The 24,115-nt window shown below is 47.1% G+C and overlaps 2 protein-coding genes across 2 annotated transcripts; one reads left to right on the forward strand and one right to left on the reverse strand.

Annotated features, from left to right (window-relative positions):
• The first annotated feature begins 6 nt into the window (after positions 1 to 6).
• Positions 7 to 18,318, forward strand: COPA (COPI coat complex subunit alpha). Its single transcript, XM_052702937.1, has 33 exons — positions 7 to 134; positions 224 to 337; positions 754 to 827; positions 1,116 to 1,196; positions 1,493 to 1,569; positions 1,884 to 1,993; positions 5,642 to 5,751; positions 6,260 to 6,359; positions 6,853 to 6,988; positions 7,396 to 7,478; positions 8,006 to 8,156; positions 8,572 to 8,638; positions 8,749 to 8,824; positions 10,473 to 10,555; positions 11,128 to 11,267; positions 11,742 to 11,827; positions 12,222 to 12,360; positions 12,693 to 12,855; positions 12,968 to 13,114; positions 13,384 to 13,573; positions 13,691 to 13,786; positions 13,974 to 14,062; positions 14,286 to 14,409; positions 14,688 to 14,777; positions 14,856 to 14,965; positions 15,175 to 15,252; positions 15,439 to 15,507; positions 15,727 to 15,863; positions 16,279 to 16,465; positions 16,549 to 16,659; positions 16,897 to 17,058; positions 17,158 to 17,352; positions 17,669 to 18,318. Exons 1-33 carry the CDS (start codon positions 95 to 97, stop codon positions 17,726 to 17,728), a joined length of 3,675 nt encoding a protein of 1,224 aa, XP_052558897.1. The 5' UTR covers positions 7 to 94; the 3' UTR covers positions 17,729 to 18,318.
• A 438-nt stretch (positions 18,319 to 18,756) lies between these two features.
• Positions 18,757 to 20,477, reverse strand: S100A11 (S100 calcium binding protein A11). The gene is made up of 3 exons (XM_052702954.1): positions 20,363 to 20,477; positions 19,253 to 19,402; positions 18,757 to 19,029 (listed from the first exon to the last, which is right to left on the reverse strand). The coding sequence occupies exons 1-3, from the start codon at positions 20,363 to 20,365 to the stop codon at positions 18,877 to 18,879; spliced, it is 306 nt and encodes a 101-aa protein (XP_052558914.1). The 5' UTR covers positions 20,366 to 20,477; the 3' UTR covers positions 18,757 to 18,876.
• Positions 20,478 to 24,115: the final 3,638 nt, after the last annotated feature.

Here is a 24,115-nt window from a genome sequence, read left to right on the forward strand (position 1 = left end):
GCCGCTCGATGGCCGGAAGTGGAAGTTGGGAGAGGGTACTTCCGGGGTGCCGACGTGGAGGGTCGGGGAGGCGGCGGCTGGGGGTGCAGCTGTGATGTTGACTAAATTCGAGACCAAATCGGCTCGAGTGAAAGGTAGCCGTAGGGCTGTGCGGTGTGGGGAGGTCTGATAGAGTTTCTCTGTTATCGCTCTTTGTGTGTCATCTCTGTCTGTGTCTCCATAGGGCTCAGCTTCCACCCCAAGAGGCCTTGGATCCTCACCAGCCTACATAATGGCGTCATCCAGCTGTGGGACTATCGCATGTGCACCCTTATCGACAAGTTCGACGAGCACGATGGTCAGTGGTAGGGAGGGATGGGGGAGCTGCAGTGACCTATAGGGTGGGCCTGGGTCTGGCCCTCAGACCTGAGGAGCTGTGCGACAAACCCTGCATTTCATTGCAGCCTGTTTGCTCGTCTCTGTATGCTTCTTTCATGTGTGTAAAGTGAGGCTGCTGTTTTGTTTCAAGTGTAAAAGCAAACTTGTCAGTGCGTGAGCAAAAAGTCAGGGTGCTTTGCAGTGTGTTTATGCAGTTGTGCCGGTAGAAGCGAATGGGTTTAAGAGCGGGATGTCAGATTTCAGTGTGGGTTTTTGTTGCATCAAATTTTTTTTATCAAAAGAAGCAATGAAGAGTGTGAATTGCATGCTTTGAGTGATATGAGGGTCTGCTCCAGCTGTCGTTTGCCCTGTCCAACCTGCTTTTCCTTTTTGTAGGACCTGTTCGAGGTATTGATTTCCACAAGCAGCAGCCTCTGTTTGTTTCTGGAGGTGATGACTATAAAATAAAGGTAATGTTTTACTGCTTTAGCAATTCTTATTTCAAAGAACACCACCCAAGGGAAGGAATTGCACTGGAGTTATGCTCCCTCTGTTTCAGAAGGATTAGTGCTAATCACAGCAAATTGAAGTCTCTTTGAGACTTGCATTACAAATGTTTTAAGATGGAAGAAGGTTGCTTGTAGGTAAACTAGAATACCAAAATTTCAGCCTGTTGTGAGGAAGTACAAAAAAGAAATAAAAAAAAATTCTAGTAGGTCACAGATATAGCCTGATTGTTCTGCTTTTGTGTTGCACAGGTCTGGAACTATAAACTGCGCCGCTGTCTTTTCACTCTGCTTGGGCATTTGGACTACATCCGCACCACCTTCTTCCATCACGTAAGCAGCTTTAGTACTGAAGTCCATACCCCAATTTGTGGCCTTCCCTCATGGAAGGGAACTTGTCTTTTGATGCCCTAGATGGGAATATTGAAGTTGTGCTGGAGCTAATGGTATGAATGTGCAGATATGGTGGCATTCTCTAGAGTTGTAAGAGGCATAAACTTTCCCCTAGATCCTAAGTAAAGCAACATAAAAAAAGGGTAAATTTTTGGTGGCAATTGAAAAATATTCTGTGGTGAGGGATTGTTTGGGGCGTGCATTTATGTCACATGTGAAATACTTTGACTTTTTAGGAATATCCGTGGATCTTGAGTGCTTCCGATGATCAGACCATTCGGGTTTGGAACTGGCAGTCCAGAACTTGTGTCTGGTAAAATCCATAGAGGCTTTAAAAAGTAACTGTGGAGTTTGGGGGCGAGCAATTTTAATTTGTTTTCAAGCAGAAAGAGTTATTGATGTTTCAAACTGTGTGCAGTTAAAGGAATAGAACTGACATCAAGAGCAGATCAGTTATGAATGCTCTGTCAGTTGTTCTTGAAGAATGGCATTTTTGTTCCAGGTTTTGTTACCAGTCATATTTTTCATTGTCCCTTTTAAAATCTACCTTGTTGTTGTTGGTAGTAATTAAAATGCATGTTGATATACCTTATGTTTATATGGTATTTTCTGTCCTTTTTGTTGTAGTGTGCTGACAGGACACAACCACTATGTGATGTGTGCCCAGTTTCACCCCTCTGAGGACCTGGTAGTGTCAGCCAGCTTGGATCAGACTGTACGCGTGTGGGATATTTCTGGTGAGCTGCCCAAGTTCAAGGGGTCTCCTGTGGCAAAGCCCACTTCAGAACTGCAATTGCTGAAAGCCAGACAAGGCAGATTCAGATCTGAGAGCAGAAAGAGTAGCCTGTTGGCTGAAAGAACCTCAGGCAGAAAATTACAGAGTATTGATGGGGATTTGTTTCCATCAATTTCTGTGAAGTTTTAGGTTGCTGTAGGGGAAATGTAAGGTCAGGGCTTGAACTGGTGATTGAGCACCTGGTAATGGGATTTGATTAGCCCAGGGAGTACAAATTATGTGCATCTGACCAGAAGGGGTGGAGGCATCCTGGGCTCATAAGGGCCAGCCACTGGAGGGAGAGCATCTCTTGGACCTAGGCTGCTTCTGAGGAGGAGTGTTATATGATCAGAGAGCTCCTTCACCTGTTGGTGAGTTCTCCTCTTTTTCTATATATGACTATTGGCCTTCCTGGGAATATTTTGCCTCATGTTGCCAAGAACCTGTCAGAATTCAGTTTCTTCTTGAGCAGAGCAGATGTTGACTCAAAGCAACTGTTGGGGGCTCACCTAGTCCAACTTTTTGTTGGAGCTAAGGCTTTTGCAATGGTAGGTGAGGCTAGCTGTAGCTTTGTACAACCAGAAAACTAAGGATCTGACTTTACAGCCAACATAGGTAACAAATATTGGTATCAGCATGGAGGTAATGTTGTCAGCTGATTAACTTCAGTGTTCCAGGTTTGTAGGAGAAATTTTAGAAAGTTCTGGGTTGCCTCTAGCCCTTTGAAGAAGTCTTGGAGGCAGCAGTAAGTCATTTATAGTGAGACGAAGGCAAAAATCCTCTCTGCTGCACAATGAACCAAGGCTTTTCTGGTAGCCTTGTTGTGGGTGGTGACAGGAAGCTGTATCTTCAGCATCCAGTTTGCTTCTCTTCTATAAAGTGAAGCGTTGCTTGGAGGTCAGAGAAGGAGTCACAAGTCAGAACTCCAGAGTACTTTGGTTCTACCTGGACCATAAGATCTCACTTAAAAATACGATCCATGGGTGAAAAGCCAGATGTACAGAAAATACTGGGTGGAAATAGAACTGGTGGAAGGCAGGCAGGGACAGTATTGGTGGTGTGCCAGTGGAAATTGTTCTAGGGACAGACTGTGGGCCTTAATCTAACCTGCCGCTCTCGCCATTGCAGTTTTGGTTGGGCATGCTGCAGTATTTGTAGTACACACTCAGACATGGCCAGCTGTGTCAACAGTAGGGACTGGGGACAGGATATCCTGGTTATTTAAAACCTGTCACCCTCTCTGTGCTGCCAGCATGGAGAATTTAACAGCTACCCTGCTAGTAAGCTTTGTTGCTGCATTCTCCCACACACTCTCTCAGTAGAGTTCCAGCTGCCAAATTGGTTTGGAGATGGTACAGAGCCTTTTTCTTTTTTTTTTTTTCCCCCCTCAGCTGATATATGATGAGAGGTTTTAGAGACAGGCTGAATTATTGACTCAGCTGTTGCTCCAGTCAGACACAACACTGCAAGAATATTAGTGTGTGTATGGGGGGGGGAGGGAGGGGGAAATGTGGATAGATGAGAAGCAGATTAAAAATCCAACTTGCTTTTTCCTTCAAAAAAAGTTTCTCTTTCTCCAGAATGATTTCTCCTTTGCAGGTTCTGTTCTGTAGCATTCCAGTGGAAATGGTTATTTCTGATTGTTATTTTTAATGCATAAAATCCTAGTCGTAAAGAACTCCACTTCAGAATGCTGCTGCTTATCAGTGGATTTAGTGCTCCTTGGTTTGAACCCTGCTGATAAAGGATCTTCAGTGTAAAACAAACATGCTGGAGGTTGAAGTCTATTTCCTGCTTATCTCCTGAGAGAGACTGTGTGAATGCAGCAAGAATAAGCTTGTTGATATATAAAAATGCATGAATATTTGTGTTGTATTATTCACCAATGCAGTGGAATGAAGTTCTTGCTCTTGTGGCTGATACTAACCAACAAAAACGACAGAATAACCTTCTGTTTTTCTGTCTCTTTTTAAGTATTAACCACCAAGGAGGTTGTTAGTGGTCTTATCCTGATCAGAGTGTTTTTGTGTGCACTGCAACACCGTGCACCAATTCCTGTTTAACCATCATCTTGGTTGGCAAATACTGAAGCGTGTTGCTTGGCAGGAAAATTCCACTGAATGCAGGAGCGGCCAGAATGCCCCAACAATGAAAGAGTCAGCAGCCAACAGCCCTCTTTAGTTCTCATCTTAGTAGGTTTCTGACCTTTAAGTATGAGATCTGAATTGTGAGGAAGAGAACAGAGCGTAAGAATCTTTCTGAGGACCATCTTCGGGTCAGAGTTTTCTAACACGTCGTGTGTTCCAGAAAATGAATCACAGGAATGTTCTGATGTCTTGCTGTTCTCTTTTTTTATTCTCACTTAACTCCTGGCTTCTAATTCTCAGTATGTTGCCTCTTTTCTCTAGTGACTTTAATAACTGTTCTTCTGAGTGCTTGTGTGCATGTTCAGCTGAGTTTCCCCTTGAGCTGTCTTACTGAGCAGCTGTCCTCAGAATGCATAAGATCTGCCTTTCTGCTGCAAGTCCCTTCTCTGTCCCTGCTCCCTCCTCAGAGCAACACAGGAGGCTGCAGTGTTCTGTGAATGTCCTGCTTTTCCTTAGATTTCTGCAGTCACACCAGAAATTTTCCACTCATGTTCCAGTCCTGTTTCACTGGCTTGTGAAAGGCTCAAGTATTTTCTCTTGTGAAAGTCCTGCATTTCTTCACTTGCCTTCCCCAAGCTGTGTATGTCTTACTGCTCCTTTCTGGGGCAGTTTGTGTTGGCTTTATAGAAGCTTCCACTTGGCTGTTCAAGCTCATATTGTTATTTGGATCACCTGTGTGTGCTCCTCACCCACTGTGCTGAGCATTTGTGCTTTGCTGTGAGACACTGCTTTGCTTGGTGACTTCATCAGGCTGACATTGCAGAAGATTCTGAGCTTTTGAGCTGCTGATCCAAGAGGAGTATAGGAATCAGAATTGCAGATGGCAAAATTGCCAAGTACTTTTATATTTAAAAGCTTATTTAGAGGTTTTGTTTGTGTGTTATGTGCAGTCTTTTCCCTTGTACTGTCAGTTCAGGGGCTGTTTTCAATTCTTACTTTCCCTGCTGTATTCCATGGGGTTTAAGGAAGGATTGCTTGATGTAGGTCTTTTTTAACTTGGAAAGTTTAGTGTTTTCCAGAACTAGGAGAAGGCTTTCCTATAGCTTTAGCTCCTGAAAATATCTGGTGTCCAGGCAGGCTGTCCAAGTGCATTATCATGAGGTCATCCATGGGGCATGGATGAAAGTCTTCTGAAAGCTGCAAGCACAGGTTAGTGAAGGAGTGAAAGGAAGAGGAGTTGGAATCCTTTGAGATGCTTCAGTCTGCTCTGGTGAGCTGAGGCAATATGTGCTGTGCTGCGTTGCAGACTTCATTTTTATCATGCCTCGTCTGAACTTATGCTTTTGGGGGGAATAGGAGAGTGTTCTGGATATTTCTCACCCTCTTTGAAGGTCTCTCTTTGCACCTGAATGTGGCTAAAGGGCAAAGAGGAGCCCTCAACTTGTTGCAACATTAGAAATCTTGTCTCTGATATAATTTTTGCCTCTTCTACCCCTGCTTCTCTTTCCTGCTTGTTCTGCAAGGCTTAAGAAAGAAGAACCTGTCCCCTGGAGCTGTGGAGTCAGATGTCAGAGGAATAACTGGGGTGGATTTGTTTGGGACAACAGATGCAGTTGTGAAGCACGTTCTTGAGGTACAGTGCATGTGTGCTGTGCAGTCTTTTCCAATCTGTATAATGAAATCCATGATGTGACTCATCCTCTAAGAGAAGAAGAAAGACTTAAACTACTGAATTTGGCTCTGTGGAATTTTGTGCTTTAAGAATTTAAAAATACTGAAGTCTGGAGGTGTTTGCATTGTAACCAAACTAGTGCTGTTGTCTCTGTGTGGCTAAAAGCTCCATGAAATAGCAGAAATTATTGCCTCGTGTTGCTGGAAACAGCAGAGGAGATTATGGTAGAGACAACAATGGCTTGTTTAAAGCTAGGAAGTAGTGCTGCTCTGCAGCTTTGCCCTACTGATGAAGAAAGGTATCTGCAGAGCTTATCACTGTGGGCAAAGCCTATGTAAGCACTCAGTGTGAGCAGCATGACACACAAAGAGTGAGAGCTGTGTCTTGGCAAGCCTGGCTGCAGTCTTGTCTTTCCTTTGCTCTTCAGTCACAAAACTGCTTCAAGTGAATTTTCTGTTTCTCTTTGTAGGGCCATGATCGTGGAGTGAACTGGGCTGCCTTCCATCCCACAATGCCACTGATTGTGTCAGGAGCTGATGATCGACAAGTGAAGATCTGGAGGATGAATGGTGAGTGGATTTTCTCTAAGGGAACCCTTAGGGATAAGGGTGATAAGAAATGACATTTGTTTGAACATCTGTAGACTGAACCTGAAAGGAAATTATGCTTTGGAAGCACATCTTTATGATGCAGTGGTAAATAATCCCAAGCAGCTTGACTTTTGCAATCTGAAGAGGGTTCAGTTTCTTAGTAAACACTTCTAGCATCTTTTGATTTGCATGCACTGCTGAGCCTGTAGGAACAGGAAAAAATCCACTCTGAAGGTTGTTTTTGTTTTGAAGCTGTACCCGTGGTATAGAAAGGGAAATGATTCCAGAATCAGAAGCCCTCCACCACCAATGGAGGTGCTTTTGCTAGCAGTTAAAGATCACAAATGTAAATTGCAGAGAATGGTCTAGTAATTAGCAGATATGGCCCACTTCATTAACATGCTTGCTGTACATCTGCTATCTGATGTGTTTAAGTGTTGTTTTTCTCCTCTTTTTTTTAACTTCTGCTTAGAATCGAAGGCCTGGGAGGTTGACACTTGCCGGGGGCATTACAACAATGTCTCGTGTGCTGTCTTTCACCCTCGGCAGGAGCTGATCCTCAGCAATTCAGAGGACAAAAGCATCCGTGTGTGGGATATGTCAAAACGGTGAGTGTGTGTCAGATTCATCTGTAATAGGGAGGGTTTTACGTGTATGAGAGGCCTACAGTTCTTACAGAAACTGAAGTCTAGTAGTTGATCTATTCTAGTGTTTGGTAACTTCTGAGAGAGAAATGTTTTTCGTGTTCTGTCCCTTTTGAGATGCATGTTATGAGCATAGCTTTTAATTTAAAGTCAAGTGGAAGAATGCTGACCTGTCCGCTGATATTGCTGCTGTAAGTGTTTTTAAATGGGAATACGTTCTTTGACAAAAAGGCTGTGAATACAATATTTTGAACTCTGTGGACTCCCAGTTCTGAGTGTTAGGGATGATATGAAGCTCAGGTGTTTATTTTTTGGGAACTAGTGCTTATGCTGAAATCCTATATTCTTTGTTCCTTTTCTTGCACATTTAGCACGGGTGTCCAGACCTTCCGCCGTGATCACGATCGCTTTTGGGTATTGGCTGCTCATCCCAATCTCAACCTCTTTGCTGCAGGTAAAGAAAATAAAAGCAACAAAGAAAAAACCCTACCCGGTGTCTGGCAGGATGATTGGAAGTGTCTTCCTTATAGGAACTCTGTGAATCAAGGATTTACTTTTCCTTAGCAGGCTTTGTAGAACGTGCTGACTTGCAGATGTGTCTATTAAATGTCCTGGAGTGAAAACAGCCTTATTTAAATTCACACAACATCTGAAAGCGTCGTGTGGAATGCAGTCTCATTGTTTCAGCTGCTGTTTAATGCTAGAGGAACTTAACTAGTGAATGATCTGAGGCTGAGGGCTGGGACAAATCCAAGGGGAGCTATGCTGGGCTAATCACACTTAGAGAGATGCGTGACAGCAAGAGGAAAATGTTTCTAGAAGGATGTCAGGTCTGAGGAAACCTAAATGGATGGGAACAATGAGGGGAGGAAAGTGGTATCCTTGTTGGCTCTTTCTTTGTTTGAAGGGCTGGGTTTTCTCAGCAGTAGGAGAACCCAGAGGATTTAATTCACGTTTGAGCTCTTGTGTGCCTTTTCCCAGGCCATGATGGTGGCATGATTGTGTTTAAACTGGAGCGTGAGCGTCCTGCTTATGCAGTGCATGGGAATATGCTGTATTATGTGAAGGACCGATTCCTCCGCCAGCTTGACTTTAACAGCTCAAAAGATGTTGCTGTCATGCAGCTGCGCAGGTAAGAGATGAGTGCTCAGAGTTTAAAGAGCTTTCATCAGTGTCCTGAACCCCTTGGTAGTTCCTCTTACAGATGGGTTGTTTTGTACCGTGTTATTCATATGACTTTGGTTCAGCCAGCTCTGTCAGAGGAACTTACAGAGCCTGCAGAAGTGTTCTTTAGATCAGTGTTGTGGGTAGATAAAAGCTCTTTTGGTTGCTGGTTTTAAGTTTCCAGTAGTTCAGATTGAAATGTCAGCTTTTGCAAAATGCTGATATTCTGCATTTCCAGGAGGTGTTTTCCAGGTGGTTCAGGAAATCAAAACAGTTGTTTTGATTTCTTAAATAAACCAAGTACCAAAAAAGTGTTTATTAAAGACAACTGTTTTAGAAGTAATTGTAGTTCCCTGTAACTTCAATTTGTGTCTTCTCTGCAGTGGTTCCAAGTTCCCTGTGTTCAACATGTCATACAACCCAGCTGAGAATGCTGTCCTTCTCTGCACAGTAAGTCAAGTTTGGCTTCATAGTGTGCTGAAGAACTTTTCACAAGGCTGTGAATGGCAGTTCTGTGAAATCCTATCTCAGAATATATTTTTTCCCCTCATTTTTTGCAGAGAGCAAGCAACTTGGAGAACAGCACTTACGACCTATACACCATTCCCAAGGATGCAGACTCCCAGAATCCAGATGGTAAGCATGTCTTCACATCAGAGTGTGTTGCTGAGTAGCTATTCCCTTTCCTCTCCAACTGTGCTATAAGTAAAAAGAGAAGTCTCATTTCTGTCAGCCTCTCATTAGATTCTTTCTCCATGTTTCCCAGTGTCCCTGCAGCACACATCATTTGGCAGGCTTCCTGCTTACTATATCACACTACACTGACTTGAAAAATTCATGCTCATCCCAAACTTTTACTGCTACAAATATATATTTTATAATTTTGTTATTAGGAACTTTCCATTCTCCCTTTTGACTCAGCAGGCAGCATTCCTGGCTTGTCAGCATAGATGGGTTGTAACCAGATATATTTTGTTTGAAGAGGTTTTACACTCTGAAAAGTGGCTGTAAAAGTGACAATGCCAGGATGCCAGTGTTCATTCTTTCTCTCAGCAAATTTCACATCAGTTTTGTGCAATTTACAAGTCAAAACATGATTTAGGAGAAGAAAAAAATTTCTCCTAACTACGAATTCCATTTGGGATCTGAAACTCCAGCTGGTTCCTCTTGCCTCTGTCCTGGCAGTGAGGATCTTGAAATGAGTGGGAGTGATGAATGAGTGAGACTGGAATTCAGCTCCCTTGTTTGCAGATATTCTGATTCCTATGGAGGAAGGGAAGATTTCTTTGCTGAATACAGAAGCAGGTATATTTGGGGAGAGAAGGAAAGGGAGATTTTAAGTTTATATAGATTAAATGTTACTGAGTTTATTTCAAATATTTATTTTGACTGAGTTGGTCAAAAGTTGCTTGTCTGGGGGCACCCAGCTTGCCTTCATTTTAAGGAGGAAAGGGTTTCTTCCAGATGAAGTGTCTAAGCCTCAAGAAGACCAGGTACATTTTTAAGGCATCTTCAGGAGCAGCATGTAATTCTACTGATTGATAGATATTTTTCATAACAATCTGCTATGTATGCAAGCTTCCAATCATCTCTCTTGTCTTTGGATGTAGGTATTTAACACATCCTTAAGCTTTATTCCTCTTAAGGAGGAAGTATCTCTCTTAACGAGATATTGATTTTTACCAGAACAGCATCAGCTCTCACCTCCCTCTCTGTTCCCTACCCCCCTCTTCCAACAGCCTTCTCCACACCCCAAACATCCTGCAGCGTGGTTCTTTATGCACCCCTGACATGCTCTGTTTATATTAGCATTTTAAAACTGAGTGAACAGCTGCGTGCTGGGGAGAGTGCAGCCTTTCTCCTCCAGCTCGTTATGTCAGTTTGCAGGGGGGGTGGGGGTGTAGAAATAGAGAGGAGGGGGGTGTTGTACGTTGAAGCCGGGACCCTCGCTGCTTGCATGGTTTGGCTGGTGAGGCTTTGCTCGTTAGCTTGACAGACGGTGCTGTCGCCCAGGATGGCTGCTCCAGCGCCAAGCAGTGGCATTGGCTGCACAGCCTGCCGCTTGTCTTGTGCCTTGGCTGCAGAGAGGGGCTGGCGCTGGCCACGCTGTGATCTGAAAGGACATCGGGGGAGGAAATGAGTCTCGCGAATAGCCTCAGGTTAAACATGAATTAGCAGGAAGCGGCTCCAACAGCCGTGATGGGATCAAACGAGACTGACTAATGTGTTGCCATAAGAGCCTGCCAGAGGTTTTTATTCACTGCCTGTGTCTTTCTCTCCCCAGCCCCTGAAGGGAAGCGCTCCTCGGGGCTAACAGCTGTGTGGGTAGCTCGTAACCGCTTTGCAGTCCTGGATCGCATGCATTCGGTAAGGGGACAGGCTTAATAGGGTCATCTTTTTCAAGGGGAGTATTGTCATCTGGAAATACACAAATGGATATGGGAGGAGTCTGGGTTAACAGAATTATTAGAGATCCGAGTGGATTGGCAAAGAGCTCTCAGCAGAGGCTGGGCTGCAGGTAGAGATGGAGAAATATAATGCGGTGAAAACGTAGCGAGTTGAAATACTATTTAACTTCTTATGGCAAATGTTGGCTTTGTTGCTGGAAGCCTGTTACAGCAGCTGGTTCACGTATGACAGCTGACCAGAGTAGGACTGTGAAACAACTCTGGTTGCTTTCATAGCATGGAAGTAACGCAATGGTGAAAAAGCAGCTTAAGTTTCTTCATACCAGTCTTTGTTCTCTTATGTGAAGTGCAATAAGAGAAAGAAGGGGGAAAGAAAAGAACAGTCATGGAAAATCTTGTGGAAGGCCACACGATTTGTTTTGCATCTTGATGCTGAGCTAAAATTTTGGGCTAAAATAATCCTAAATTTCTTCACTGAATCCTCCTAACTGCTGCTGGGTGTTGTTACGTTTTTCTCTCATTGCGTGGCAGATCCTCATCAAAAACTTGAAGAATGAGATCACAAAGAAGGTTCAGGTGCCGAACTGTGATGAGATTTTCTATGCTGGCACAGGGAACCTGTTACTGAGAGATGCAGACTCCATCACCCTCTTTGACGTGCAGCAGAAGCGGTAAGATCCAGTCTGCTGGGAGAAGTTTTAATATTGTAATCCTGTTGGCGTGAGCCCTCTGGGGACGAGTAATAGCTATTAATGCACTCCAGAATTCAGCATCAGCTGCAGGCTGCATCAGTCTGATCCAAACCACGGCTAACAACTGTTAGGAAGAGCAGAGTGCAAACATAGCCAAGGTGTAATTTATGCTGCAGGCATTATGCCATTGATCACAGGGAGATGCGTGCCATACCCTTGTAAATTCTGTGACTGTGGAATTGGGTGCTGTAAAAGTGCAAAGAAATCAAAAATCCAGACTTGATCAAGCTAAGCTTGCCCAATGCCTTGTCCCTTAGGTTTTGTATCCCTTCAAAATGCTCTTAAAATTGCAACATGATAGCAGGTTTGTGCTGGCTGTGTGTTGCTAGCCACAAAGAAACAGACCAGGAATATTGTTTTAACTCTTTAATGTCAGTGCTGTCTCTTTTCCAGGACTCTGGCCTCAGTGAAGATCTCCAAGGTGAAATATGTCATCTGGTCAGCTGACATGTCCCACGTAGCTCTGCTGGCTAAGCATGGTAAGCAGGCAGGGCTGCAGTGCTTCACCTGGGTACTAGGGCATGCTTGTTCCTTCCTTAGTTGGAGCATGATCTGCTCCAGTAACTGCTCAGCTCTGGCTAGCAGTGATGGTACAGCTGGAGACAGATTCACAGTGGGCCCTTCCACTTTTGTCTTCTTTAGCAAAATCTTACAGGACACAGGCTTTCCTTTGTTCCTCAGAGTATTCAGCTAGTCTCTCTTTCACAAAATAAGGGCAAGTGGTGATTTCATAATGATTGCCATCCTCTCCTTAATATCTGATTGTGATTACAGTCAATATTTCTGAGGCTGTGGAGGAGAGAAGCTGTAAGTCAGAAGCAGATACTTAATAGAGCCAACTGTACCTCTTTTTGTTTCTTTTCTTGTCACCAGCCATCATGATCTGCAACAGAAAGCTGGAATCACTGTGCAACATCCATGAAAACATCCGTGTTAAGAGCGGTGCCTGGGATGAAAGTGGTGTTTTCATCTATACCACCAGCAACCACATCAAATACGCTGTCACCACAGGGTGGGTCTGGGGGTCACACACCAAGTCCTTGAAATGATTGACCTTGCACCGTGGTGATTTTTTTCTTGGTAGACACAAAAGCTGTAATTGTGCTTTTAGTACAGTGTGGATGTACCCTAAGACAGAGCAAAACGTTTGGTCTTCGTTTCTGTTTGGTTGCTCATCTTGTGCACTAGGGTTTTATTGCTGCATTGGGTGGCTGTGCTGTTTGGCTGGAGCTTGCTTTTATAATACAGGCTAAAATAATGATGTTGTGAGCTTCCTTTGAGGTGGGAGATGTGGCCATACAGATGTGTTGGTGTGTTTGTCACACGTGTACTGTGTTGGCGTAGGGACCATGGCATCATCCGCACCCTGGACCTGCCTATCTATGTTACTCGTGTGAAGGGGAACAATGTGTACTGCCTGGACAGAGAATGTCGCCCCAGGGTCCTCACCATTGATCCTACAGAGTTCAAATTCAAGCTGGCATTGATCAACAGAAAGTATGATGAGGTGAGGAGGCATGAGAAACTCTGCAGTGTTCCTTTGACTGTGGCCTGAGGGTTAAGGAACGTGCCTTGCAAGTGGTGTTGTCAGCATGACTGCCTGGGTGTTTTCTTTGCAGGTGTTGCACATGGTGAGGAATGCTAAGCTTGTGGGTCAGTCCATCATTGCCTACCTGCAGAAAAAGGGTTATCCTGAGGTGGCCCTGCACTTTGTGAAGGATGAGAAGACCCGTTTCAGTCTGGCACTGGAATGTGGCAACATTGAGGTAAGATGGTGGGCAGTGTTGTGAGAAGGATGTGTCATTGGGTCATTGCTTCCTGGAGGGAGAACAATAACAGCCCTCCTAAGGTGCAGGCCTTCAGCTGGGGTATGATTTAGCTCAGTGAAACTTGTAACCTTGTTCTTTACATCATGGGTATTACCTGCAGAGAACTGCAGTGGTTTTTGCAGGGGGGCAGAGAATTGAGCACAAGTCTTGCATGTTAAGCATTTCCTTCAGATTTGTTGTTGTAACCACATCAGTTCTCTTGTTAGATTGCTCTGGAAGCAGCCAAGGCTCTGGATGACAAGAATTGCTGGGAGAAACTGGGAGAAGTGGCACTACTGCAGGGAAATCACCAGATTGTGGAGATGTGCTACCAGCGCACCAAGAACTTTGATAGGCTCTCCTTCCTCTATCTTATTACTGGCAACCTGGAGAAGCTTCGGAAGATGATGAAGATAGGTGAGTGCAAAAGTGAATGAGATGAGGAGCTGAGCATCATTCCCAGAGAAATTGCAGCAGCTCAGAGAAGGCCAAGAAGAGCAGTTATCGTGACTGACTCTTTTTGTTTTGGTTTAGCTGAGATCCGTAAAGATATGAGTGGCCACTACCAGAATGCCTTGTATCTAGGAGATGTGGCAGAGAGAGTGAGGATTCTGAAGAACTGTGGACAAAGTAAGTAATAGCAGATTAATGTGTTTCTCTCTGGCTTAGGGTGGAGCTGGAGAGTCTTTTTGGAATGACCACGAATTTTGGGAGAGAGATGAGAAATGGAACTAGGTGGATAGAAAGCTGATGTGAAAGGTTTTTCTTCTCCAGACAACGAAGGGCGTGCATTCATGTTAGTTACATCTAATTTCAGAGTCCCTGGCCTATCTCACAGCTGCAACTCATGGTCTGGATGAGGAAGCTGAAAACCTGAAGGAAACGTTTGATCCTGAAAAGGAAACGGTTAGCAACTTGATTAATGCTTCATAACAATGACACTGGAGTTTGGGGTGATTGACAATGGGATTGGATGTTAATTTGACCAGTTTGGCAGTTCCTTTCCTGGGAGTGGGGGGTACCATCTTCTTTCCAATCACCACTTCTCACAGACTTGAAATTGTGCTGCTTGGTGGTGGGTGGGTCAAAGATGGAGACTTCCCTTATGTGTTGTTCTCTTCCATTCCAGATTCCAGACATTGATCCCAATGCAAAACTACTACAGCCTCCTGCTCCTGTCATGCCTCTAGATACCAACTGGCCATTGCTGACTGTCTCTAAGGGGTTCTTTGAAGGAACAATTGCTAGCAAAGGTATTTCATTGTACTTGGAAGGCTGTATTAAGTTAAAATATGCAGAGCAGATAATGTTTGTTTCTGTGTCCCCTGAGGTGTTGCTCTTAAGCCACAGATTTGCTGTTACTACAGGTAACAAATCCATAGATTTTTTTGGAATTCAGAGTTAGTATTTACGTTACCCTTGGCAAATCTAAAAAATCTTTGTCTTAACATAAGATGAGCTTTGGCAATTATTTTCTTAATTCCTGGCTCGCTCAGAGATGAGTAAACAAATGACCCTATCCTTCTTTTAGGCAAAGGGGGTGCCTTGGCTGCTGACATAGATATTGACAATGTTGGTACTGAAGGCTGGGGAGAAGATGCAGAATTACAGCTCGATGAAGGTGAGTGAACATTTCTTAGAAGTGAAAAGCATGGGTCTGAGTAAGAGCTCTAACTGTGTTCCTCCCCTCCCTGTGCAGATGGCTTTGTGGATGCTGGAGAAAGCTTTGGAGAGGAAGGTCTGGGTAAAGGGCAGGAAGAAGGAGGTGGATGGGAAGTTGAAGAAGACTTGGATCTTCCTCCTGAACTGGTAGGGAGAGTTTTGAGTCATTGATGCTTTTGAGAGGCTTCTCATATAGCCCAGTTGTAGTGAACTGGGAGGCAGTGGCAGCTTGGGCTTGGATGGGGAGGGTGAATACTGATCTGGGATTCATCAGGAGCTTGGTCACTACAGCTGAGGCCACTTCTGATTTCATCTGGGTGCTGGGAACTAATCTCTACTCTGTGTTATTCCCCTAGGATGTTCCTGCTGGTCCAGCAGGAGGAGCAGAAGATGGCTTCTTTGTGCCACCCACCAAGGGCACCAGCCCAGCCCAGGTAACATCACAAGTCTGTGATTTCTCAGAAACTTTCTACCTCCATGCTGCTTCATTTTTTCTTCCAGATTTAGTCGTTCCTAACATTTATGTGTGCACAGCACAGGAGCGTGTGAAGGGGATTAAGGGTGATGAGTGTGTGCATATGCACAGTTCCTCTTGTATGATTTCCCTTCTGTTCTTGCAGGTGTGGTGTAACAATTCACAGCTTCCTGTTGACCACATTCTGGCAGGTTCCTTTGAGACAGCAATGAGAGTAAGTTACACCTGGAGTTTTGGGGAGGGGGGGTTGGAAGAAACATGCCCTTGTCCCCTTCTGTTTTTATCTTTGATGCGCTCTGAAGCTTTGTTCTGTGAATCATTCTGCATGTTTCTTTCTCTGGATATAAATTAAGAGGATCTGTGAGCCAGAGTGATGTCTGTGCAGCTTTCTTATGGTTCTGGACAACTTAGTACATCGATGTATCCCTTTCAGCTCCTCCATGACCAGGTGGGAGTAACAAACTTTGGACCCTACAAGCAGCTGTTCCTGCAGACCTATGCCCGTGGCCGTACAACCTACCAAGCTCTGCCATGTCTCCCTACCATGTATGGCTACCCACATCGTAACTGGTAAGCAATTGGGTTAGCTCCTCTCCTGTGCTCTTTTCCTGTTGCCATATATGTGTGAGTCTTCACCAGCTGTAGCCTGAATTAACCCTCTGTTAGATGTCCCAACCTTCAGACTAGTTTTGTCAGAGGTAGAACATGTAAATAAACACAGATATGTTGTCTTACTGCGATGGTGGGAAGCTGCTGTAGGAAAAATAAGTCAGATTTCTCCAGCCTGTGTTAATGCAGAGAGCTTGGTGTTGAGGGTGACAACAGTGGGAAGCACAGGCATTGTTTATGCTGTGCTAATGGCCAAGATAAACAGCACAGCTCTAGGCCACAGTGCTGCTAAGTTGTAGCCGTGTAATGCTGGTGTGTACTTGCTGGCCTTTATGTTACTCCTGTTTGTACCCCATCCCTTTTATGGTGCCTCCAGGAAAGAAGCTGGCTTGAAGAATGCCCTCCCAGCTGTTGGGCTGAAGCTCAATGACCTGATTCAACGCTTACAGCTGTGTTACCAGCTCACAACAGCTGGCAAGTTTGAGGAGGCTGTGGAGAAGTTCCGCTCCATCTTGCTGAGCGTGCCCTTGCTGGTGGTGGACAATAAGCAAGAGATTGCTGAGGTGAGGGGCAGACCTCTTCTGACTGCTGTCGGTGTGGCCATAGGGTTGGAGGTCAAATGCCTGATTGTCTCCTTTTCTCAAAGGCCCAGCAGCTGATAGCCATTTGTCGGGAGTATATCGTAGGGCTCTCAATGGAGATCGAGAGGAAGAAGCTGCCCAAGGAGACCTTGGAGCACCAGAAGCGAATCTGTGAGGTACAGGAATAGAATTCCCTCACTGGGTGTCAGAAGTAGCCTTTAGGTTTAAAAAAAAAATAATAAAAAAAGGCATGAGGAGAATCCTATGTTTGGCCATTTCTTGCTATTTAAAACAGATGGCAATGATGAACTGGGGGAGGTTGGTGTGTTTCCTGAGTCATTTTCATGGCATCCAATTATTTATAGGGTTGGTAGTGATTGTATCCTTGCTTTTCCTCCTTCTCCCTGATGCAGATGGCTGCCTATTTCACCCACTCCAACCTGCAGCCTGTCCACATGATCTTGGTGCTGCGCACTGCTCTCAACCTCTTCTTCAAACTCAAAAACTTCAAGACAGCTGCTACTTTTGCTCGTCGGCTGCTGGAGCTGGGTCCAAAGCCTGAGGTGGCCCAGCAGGTATGTCCATGGTGCACAGCCTGAAATATTTCTTGTGGCAGATTCTGTTTGGTTTGCTTTCTAGTTGCCCCTCTTATTGATGTGCTTGCTTTTTTGCAGACCCGCAAGATCTTGTCAGCATGTGAGAAGAATCCCACTGACACCTACCAGCTCAACTATGACATGCACAACCCCTTTGACATCTGTGCTGCCTCTTACCGACCCATCTATCGTGGCAAGCCTGTGGAGAAGTGTCCACTTAGTGGAGCTTGCTACTGCCCTGAGTTTCAGGGGCAGATCTGCCGTGTCACAACAGTAAGGGAGTTTCTGTTGCCACTCACTCCTACCTACTCTATGTTTTCCTTGAGAATTCCTCTCCAGTAGCTTTCCCCTTGCTCCCTCTAGTCCTGATTTGGGTTTTGGATCATGTTGGAGGGCAGAGGACTTGACATTGGAGGTGGAGCAGTTTGGGAATTATGAAATACAATGTAGTTTAGATGCTGTCTTCGGGGCCTGACACGGCAGGGATCAGCAGAGTTCATTATGAGAACCATCCAGGCTCTCAATGCTGCTGTGGGGTTGGGCTATTCTGTTACTTTTAAGCATTAATCATCACCCTTTCATTCCTCAGGTGACAGAGATTGGCAAAGATGTCATTGGGCTGCGGATCAGCCCCCTCCAGTTCCGCTGAGGTGTGTGCCAGTCCCTGGGAGGTGTGAGCTCAGAGGGAGATGGCCCTGTTTCACAGCATGTTGTGGAAACTTTCACCTCCCACCATTCCAGCTTCTAGTCGTGTCCCTTCACCGTAGCTGTGCTGTGTCTTAACTGCTCTTCCCCACCCAAGAATGCTGTGGTGAGGCTCTCTGCTGCTTCGAAGTAGTAATAACTTGGAATCCCCTTTCAGATCCAGCTGATGTTGTGTTTGTGTACCGTTGCTTCCAGTCACATCTTTCTCAGAGGGTATAATGTGGCTCTTGCTGAGACCTGCATATTTTACAGTGTACTCAATAGGAACTGCTCAAGAGGCACTGCTTGCCTCTCTCACTCTTTAGTGTTGGGCTCGTTAAAGGTCCTGGAGCACATGGATGGCAGAAGCAGCTGAGCCTGACTCTCATAGGAGTGTGGCACTGTCTGGAACTGGGGCCAGCACAGCACTTTCAGAAGTAACTGGAGAGCAGCTCAGCACCCAAGTGCTTGTGTTGACTCTTTGTTTTGTTGTCCTAGCAGCATTTCTCTGCATAATCTGCCTCTAACATGAATAAAGTAAATTGACTGTCTTGATCTTCCTGTTCTGTAGCTTAGCTTTTAAGATACTATATTATACTTCCTCTTTCCATGTCACCCACCCCACCCCTTTGTGTTGTTAGGCTGCTCGGTAACAATTTTCTCCATTTCCAAACAATAGAAAATACAGTACTGAAATAACCATGCTGGCAGGAGTTGCTTCTGCTCATTCTTAGTGTGCAACTGCTACTGCCTGTGCTCCAGCTATCTTCATGCTCATTACCTCATGCAGTTGTACCAGTTGGTGTTGCTGTGCCTTTCCTTGTGGTAGGCAGCAGGCTGGAGGATCATCCTTGTTGGGCAGATTGCACTTTGGAGCAGAGATGAGTGAGAACACGTGTTCTTGCATCAGCAGAGACAGCCTAGAGCTCTTGCTCCCTCTGGGGCTGGGCTAGTGGCTTGGTATTCTCTCTGAAATAAAGTAAGGCTTTAGGATAGGATTTTAAACTTTTATTCATAAAAACAAGGAGTGGGGATGTTGTGGCCTTTGTTCCACATTTGCAAGGGTCTTGGTTGAGGAATGTTCACAGTGGGGGTGAGATGAGGCTGCTGGGACTAGGGGCGAGGAGGCTGAACGAGCAGTGCATCGTGGCAGGCTACTGCAATGCCTCCTATGAGATTCAGGAACTCCTGGAAGTCCAGTTGCCCATCACTGTTGATATCAAGCCTCTTCATCATCCTGTCCACAACAGCAGGGTCCTTCTGATTCTGCAAGAGACCAAAGGAAGGGATCAATGTCTGCCTGGAGAGAAAGGCACCCCCAGATATGGACCCACAACTGCTGTGTTTGACAGAAGGAGCAGCATCAATTTGGGGCAGTGCTGGTCAGCTTGTGCTCTGCTTGTGCAAGTCAGGGCTTTCCCCTCCACTCTGTGGCACAGACACAGGTTTTTCACTGCCTTGGGAGCCTCCTGGCCTGGCTTTCACTCACCTTTGTGAAGGAAGCCAGCTCGGTGTTCATGAAAGCCAGGAATTCCTTCTTGGAGAGCTTGAGGTTGTCTCCTTCACGCCCTGCATACCGCTGGAAGACAGCCAGCAGTGACTCTATGCAGCGCTCTGTCTCAGTAGGGGAAACCTTGGACTGTGAAGCAGAAAAAGGGTTCAGAGTATGCTTGCAGGTTGCTCTGCCTTTGCAAGAAGGGTTGTGGTTCCTAGAAAAAGGCTCAGGGCCACTTGCCATCTATTGTTTTTCTGTGCCCAACCTGTCCAGCTGCATTTTTCTTTGGTATTCATTTCTTTCTTGCTTAGCACAGCCCTGTGGTGAGGAGGGATGGGAGTGGTGCAGGGGAGGGAGTGGTGGCCGCTCTAGGGCTGCAGCGGCTCCTAGGAACTCTGGCAGCATGGAAACTTCCCTGGGGAACCATCGGTTGACATAGGGGTGAGGGCAGCTGCCTCTTCCTGAAGTCTTGCTGCCTCCCTCTGTGCTCTCCAGTACTACTTGGCTGAGCCTGCGTGTCTGTCTTTGCCTTCTCCCCATCCCCCCTTCCCCTTGCGCTGTCTGGTCAGAGCAGAAACTCTGAGTCACTGGTGAAAAACGCGATGGGGTTGGCACCCACCTGCAGCCAGAACTTGGGGAGCTGGGCTGCTCCAGCAGGATGAGGTTAAGGCACAAAGCAATGGGCAGAAGGGGGATGTGAGGCTCTTCCCCATCCTGTGGCTCCAATCCTGCGGGCAGGGCTGGGTGGAATCTGCCCTTCCCTCTCCAACCTCAGCCTCCTCCGGCCTCGCTGCCACATCCTGCACTGCCACCCCTATTTGACGGACCTGCACCACGGAGCTTCCTCCATCCTCTGCCTCGGCTCTCGGTTTCTTTGTATCCCCCACCTTAGACCAGAACTGCAGCCCCCCAGCACAGGGTCCGAGAGAGCAGATGAAGCAAAGAGAAAGCTTGCTTCAACCCGACGGATCCTCTGCACTCCTCCCCGTGCCCAGGCTCCTCCCTGAGCTCCTCAGCTCAGCTTTTGGCACTTTTCGCAGTGCCGCCACGCATCCCAATTCGCTTCTGCTTCTCCCCCCCTCCCCCCGCCTTGCGCTCACTCACCATGGCTGGGGTCTGGGGGCTCGGTGCGGTGTCCGCGGTGCGGTGCTCAGCGTTGTGCAGCAGTTGAGGGCGGTGTGAGCCTCGCCCAGCTGCGCCCGGCCCTGGTTCAGCCCCCCCCGGGGCCACGTTGGGCAATCGCCGGCTGTAACGGCGGATCGGGACGTGCCTGCGGTCCCCACGTCGGCCCGGGCCCCTCCCTTCCCTTCCGCGTTGTAGTTTTTGCTGTTATCGCGCTTCCATCTTGTTTTCTCCATTTCTTCTCTCTCTCCCTTTTTCTTTTCTTTCTTCTCTTTCTTTCTTATGCCTCTTTTTACACCTCTGTATCTCTTTTCTTCCCCAAGTTTAGGACTGAGCTCCCGGTGCTGCCCCGCTGCTCCTTGCTGATGTGAGCTGATCATCTTTAGGGTTTGCTTTCACTTTGGGCATCCCTGAAAGCAGCTTGCCCCATCTCCCTGCCTCTTCTCACTGCCCAGAATACTCTGCCTGTGTTATGTGCTCCTCTCTGGGGTGTAAGGGGCTGCTTTAGAGCTAAGATGGGGCTGTGGGGTCGGATGGGCACAGGGGGAACACCGGGAGCTGCTCGGGCATGTTGGGTGCACCCACGCTTGCTCAGGAATTCCTGCTGGAAACTATGATTCAGAGCAGGGGAAAATTCAGAGCAGGCAGGAAATGGGTGGGGAAGGGCCCTTCCCCCACCTGATTTCCCTCATTTATTGCCCCTCACGTTGGAAATAATAATTAAAAAAGAAGTTGCTTTTTCTTTTCCCCGAACTCCAACCTCTTCTAAATTGGGAACAGCCTCATTGCAAACAGAACAGACCTGAACAGGAAGGCTGCTGCTCTGCGGGCTTCACACACTTCCCCCTGTGCTTTGCGCTTCCCTCTGTGTCCTGAACATGGAAATGAAAACTGGGCTGAGTGCCGTTTCCCACCTTTGCGAGAGGAAATCCCAGCAGGGCTGTGCCTGGCCCAGTGCTGTCTGTAATACGGGGTCATTGGAGGTTTCTGCTGCTGCTGTGTTTGCTATGGAGGCGTTGGCAGTGTGTGCAGACAGCCCATCTGTGCTGCTGTGTGTTTGTCACTGGGTCACACAGCAGTCGTGTGCAAAGGAGGGTGGTGGGGAGCAGAGCAATGCAGCTGGATGGGGCAGGGTCTGGTGAGAGATCTCCTTGCTGCGTGACCTGGTGTGTATCTCAGATCAAACCACGTGAGTAGGACCCACCAAAGCAAAGTAGGAGGATTTGGTGCTATTTTAGCAGCTCCTGTCTGGATTCGGAGCCTGAAACAAGGAGAGATCTGAACTAAGACACCCTCCCACCAGACTGAGCCCTTGTATAAATTACAGATGAAGACAGCAGCAGGCAGTGCAGTCATCAGCTATTTATTATGATTTTTCATGCAATACATCAGTGTGAAGAAGAAACCCCAATGCACCCTCCGCCACCATTTCCCTGTGGTATCCACGCAGAACTTCGCCACTTCAAAGCCTCCGTGATGCTGGGGCTGGGATTCTGCTCAGCTGCCGAGAGAGCAGAAAAGTGTGACCAAAAACTTCGAGCCTGCAGAGGTGTCTTCCCAGCCTTGAGGAATTTCAGGCTCCAGGAGTACGATCAAGTGAATGGGATTTTTTTGTTTGTGCAGTGCACAGTAGAATCTGATAAGCAGCAGAGCCAGCCACGGGGCGAGGGAGACAGAGCACTGAACTGCAGAGCTGTCATGTCACAGGGCAGAAGAGACGACAGGAACGCAAAAGACTAAGACCCAAGGAATCCAATTAGAGCAGGAAACTAACTAAATACTGCAGTGGGGGGGAGGAGGGGGGGGAGGCATAGGCATAAAGAGGGCAGGCAAGAGCTTCTGATCCTGGCATAGCTCTCTACCTGTCTGTGTTGCTGAGGGTTTGTCAGGACGGGAATCCCTAAAGCCTCTCACCACCTTGCTGAGCACCCCTTTGTGTCGAGCACTTCTATGTCACTATGTGGTCACATCCTAAGTGTAGGGCAGAAGATGCTCAGAGGAGCCCTGTGGGTGCTACAGAGGGGATAACCCCTCAGGGTGCCTTGGCTTCATCCCTCGTAGGACGGCTTGGTTCTTGTGGGGCCTTGGGACTGCGTTCCTCCTCACGTTGAGGATGAGTGGTAACTTCTTGCTGGGAGCTCCTTTTGCTGTTTTCCTCTTCTCGTGTCTGGCGGCTCCTTTCTGGTGAGGGGAGCTCTGCATCCTCGTGGCAGCAGCCAGCATCGTCCTTTTGGTGACGTGGCTCTTCTGCAGCTCGCTGGCCCTGCTTCTGAGCTTCCTGCAGCGCTGGATCCCGGGATGGAGGTGGTTGGCTCTTGGCCTCCCTGTCTTTGTTTCCTTGGGAATCATCTTCCTGTGAGACTTCCTCTCCAGTGGCTTTTGGTCCATCACCCTCTGGCTGATGATTCTTCTCTTCCACATCATGGAGCCGGGGACTTTGGTGGTCCCTCCTGTCTTCCCTGGGCTCGGACTGTCTGGTCTCACCCTTCAAGCCTTCCAACTCAGGGGCAGAAGCCTGCTGAGCCCTCTCCTTTACTGCTATTGCAGACCTTTCCCGAGTCTCACCTTTCCTAGGCTCCTTGAGCTCCCTTGCATTTTCCTGGGAACTGGAAGATGGCAGATGCCGTGGTTCAGGCTTCAGGACACTACTGTCTTTGCACGGCCCTGCTGGTGGCTGTGGTGAAACATAGCATTTCCTTACATAGACAGGCTGCTCTGAGTCATTGGACTGCTGGCAGATGATCTCATAAGTGGTAGCTTCGGGATCATTCAGATTCTGGATAACATGGATCAAATATGCAATGGTCTGAGGCTCACAGGGCTCAGGGACAGTCTGTACCTCTGGGCGTACATCAGGGTCAGAGGGAATATAGCGGACCCTCACATCACTGACAGATGGCACTTCTCCACGGGGGACGAGGTCTCTGCTATCAATGTCCACAGTTTGGTAGAGGCTTCTGTCCTGCCTTCTTCCCTGATCATCGTGTACTGGGAACCTATTTTGCTCTACTTCCAGGTCCCGCTGACGATCAAGTCTCCTTTCCTTTACAATGGCCTCTTCCCTCACTTGTGCCCGTACAGTCCTCCTCTCCTCCACAGGTTCCTCAAGATTAAGGAGGCGATCTCTCTGCTCTGCCTCTTCATGGCAGATCCCCGCTTCAGCTGCAGCCACAGTTCCCTCTTGAGTCCTTGCATTCGTCACAAATTTACGTGGTCTCCTGTCCTTTTCTTCATGCAACCGTTCTCTGGAAACATGGCGAATTTCTACATCAGCTTCAGCTTCAGCTACAATGTCCTCTTGTATCCTCTGGAACCTGTCTGATTCTTGTGGTCTCCTGGCCTCCTCCTCTCTGTCCCTTTTTCGGGTCACACGTCGGATCTCCACATCAGCTTCAGCTTCAGCCACAATGTCCTCCCGTGTCCGTTCGTTCCTTATGGATTCACGGGGTCTTCTGGCTTCCTCTTGTCTCTCCCGTTCCCGGGAAACACGGCGAATCTCCACGTCTGCTTCAGCTTCAGCTACAATGTCCTCCCGTGTCTTCACGTACCTGCCTGTTTCACGGGGTCTCCTGGCCTGTTCTCTGTCCCTTTCTTGGGTCACACGGCGGATCTCCACATCAGCTCCAGCTTCAGCCACAGTATCCTCCCGTGTCCGTTCGTACCTCACTGATTCACGGGGTCTCCTTGCCTCCTCTTGTCTCTCCCGTTCTTGGGTCACACGGCGGATCTCCACAT

The sequence above is a fragment of the Tympanuchus pallidicinctus genome, unplaced genomic scaffold (assembly GCF_026119805.1).
Source record: "Tympanuchus pallidicinctus isolate F22 unplaced genomic scaffold, pur_lepc_1.0 scaffold48, whole genome shotgun sequence".
Lineage (NCBI taxonomy): Eukaryota > Metazoa > Chordata > Aves > Galliformes > Phasianidae > Tympanuchus > Tympanuchus pallidicinctus.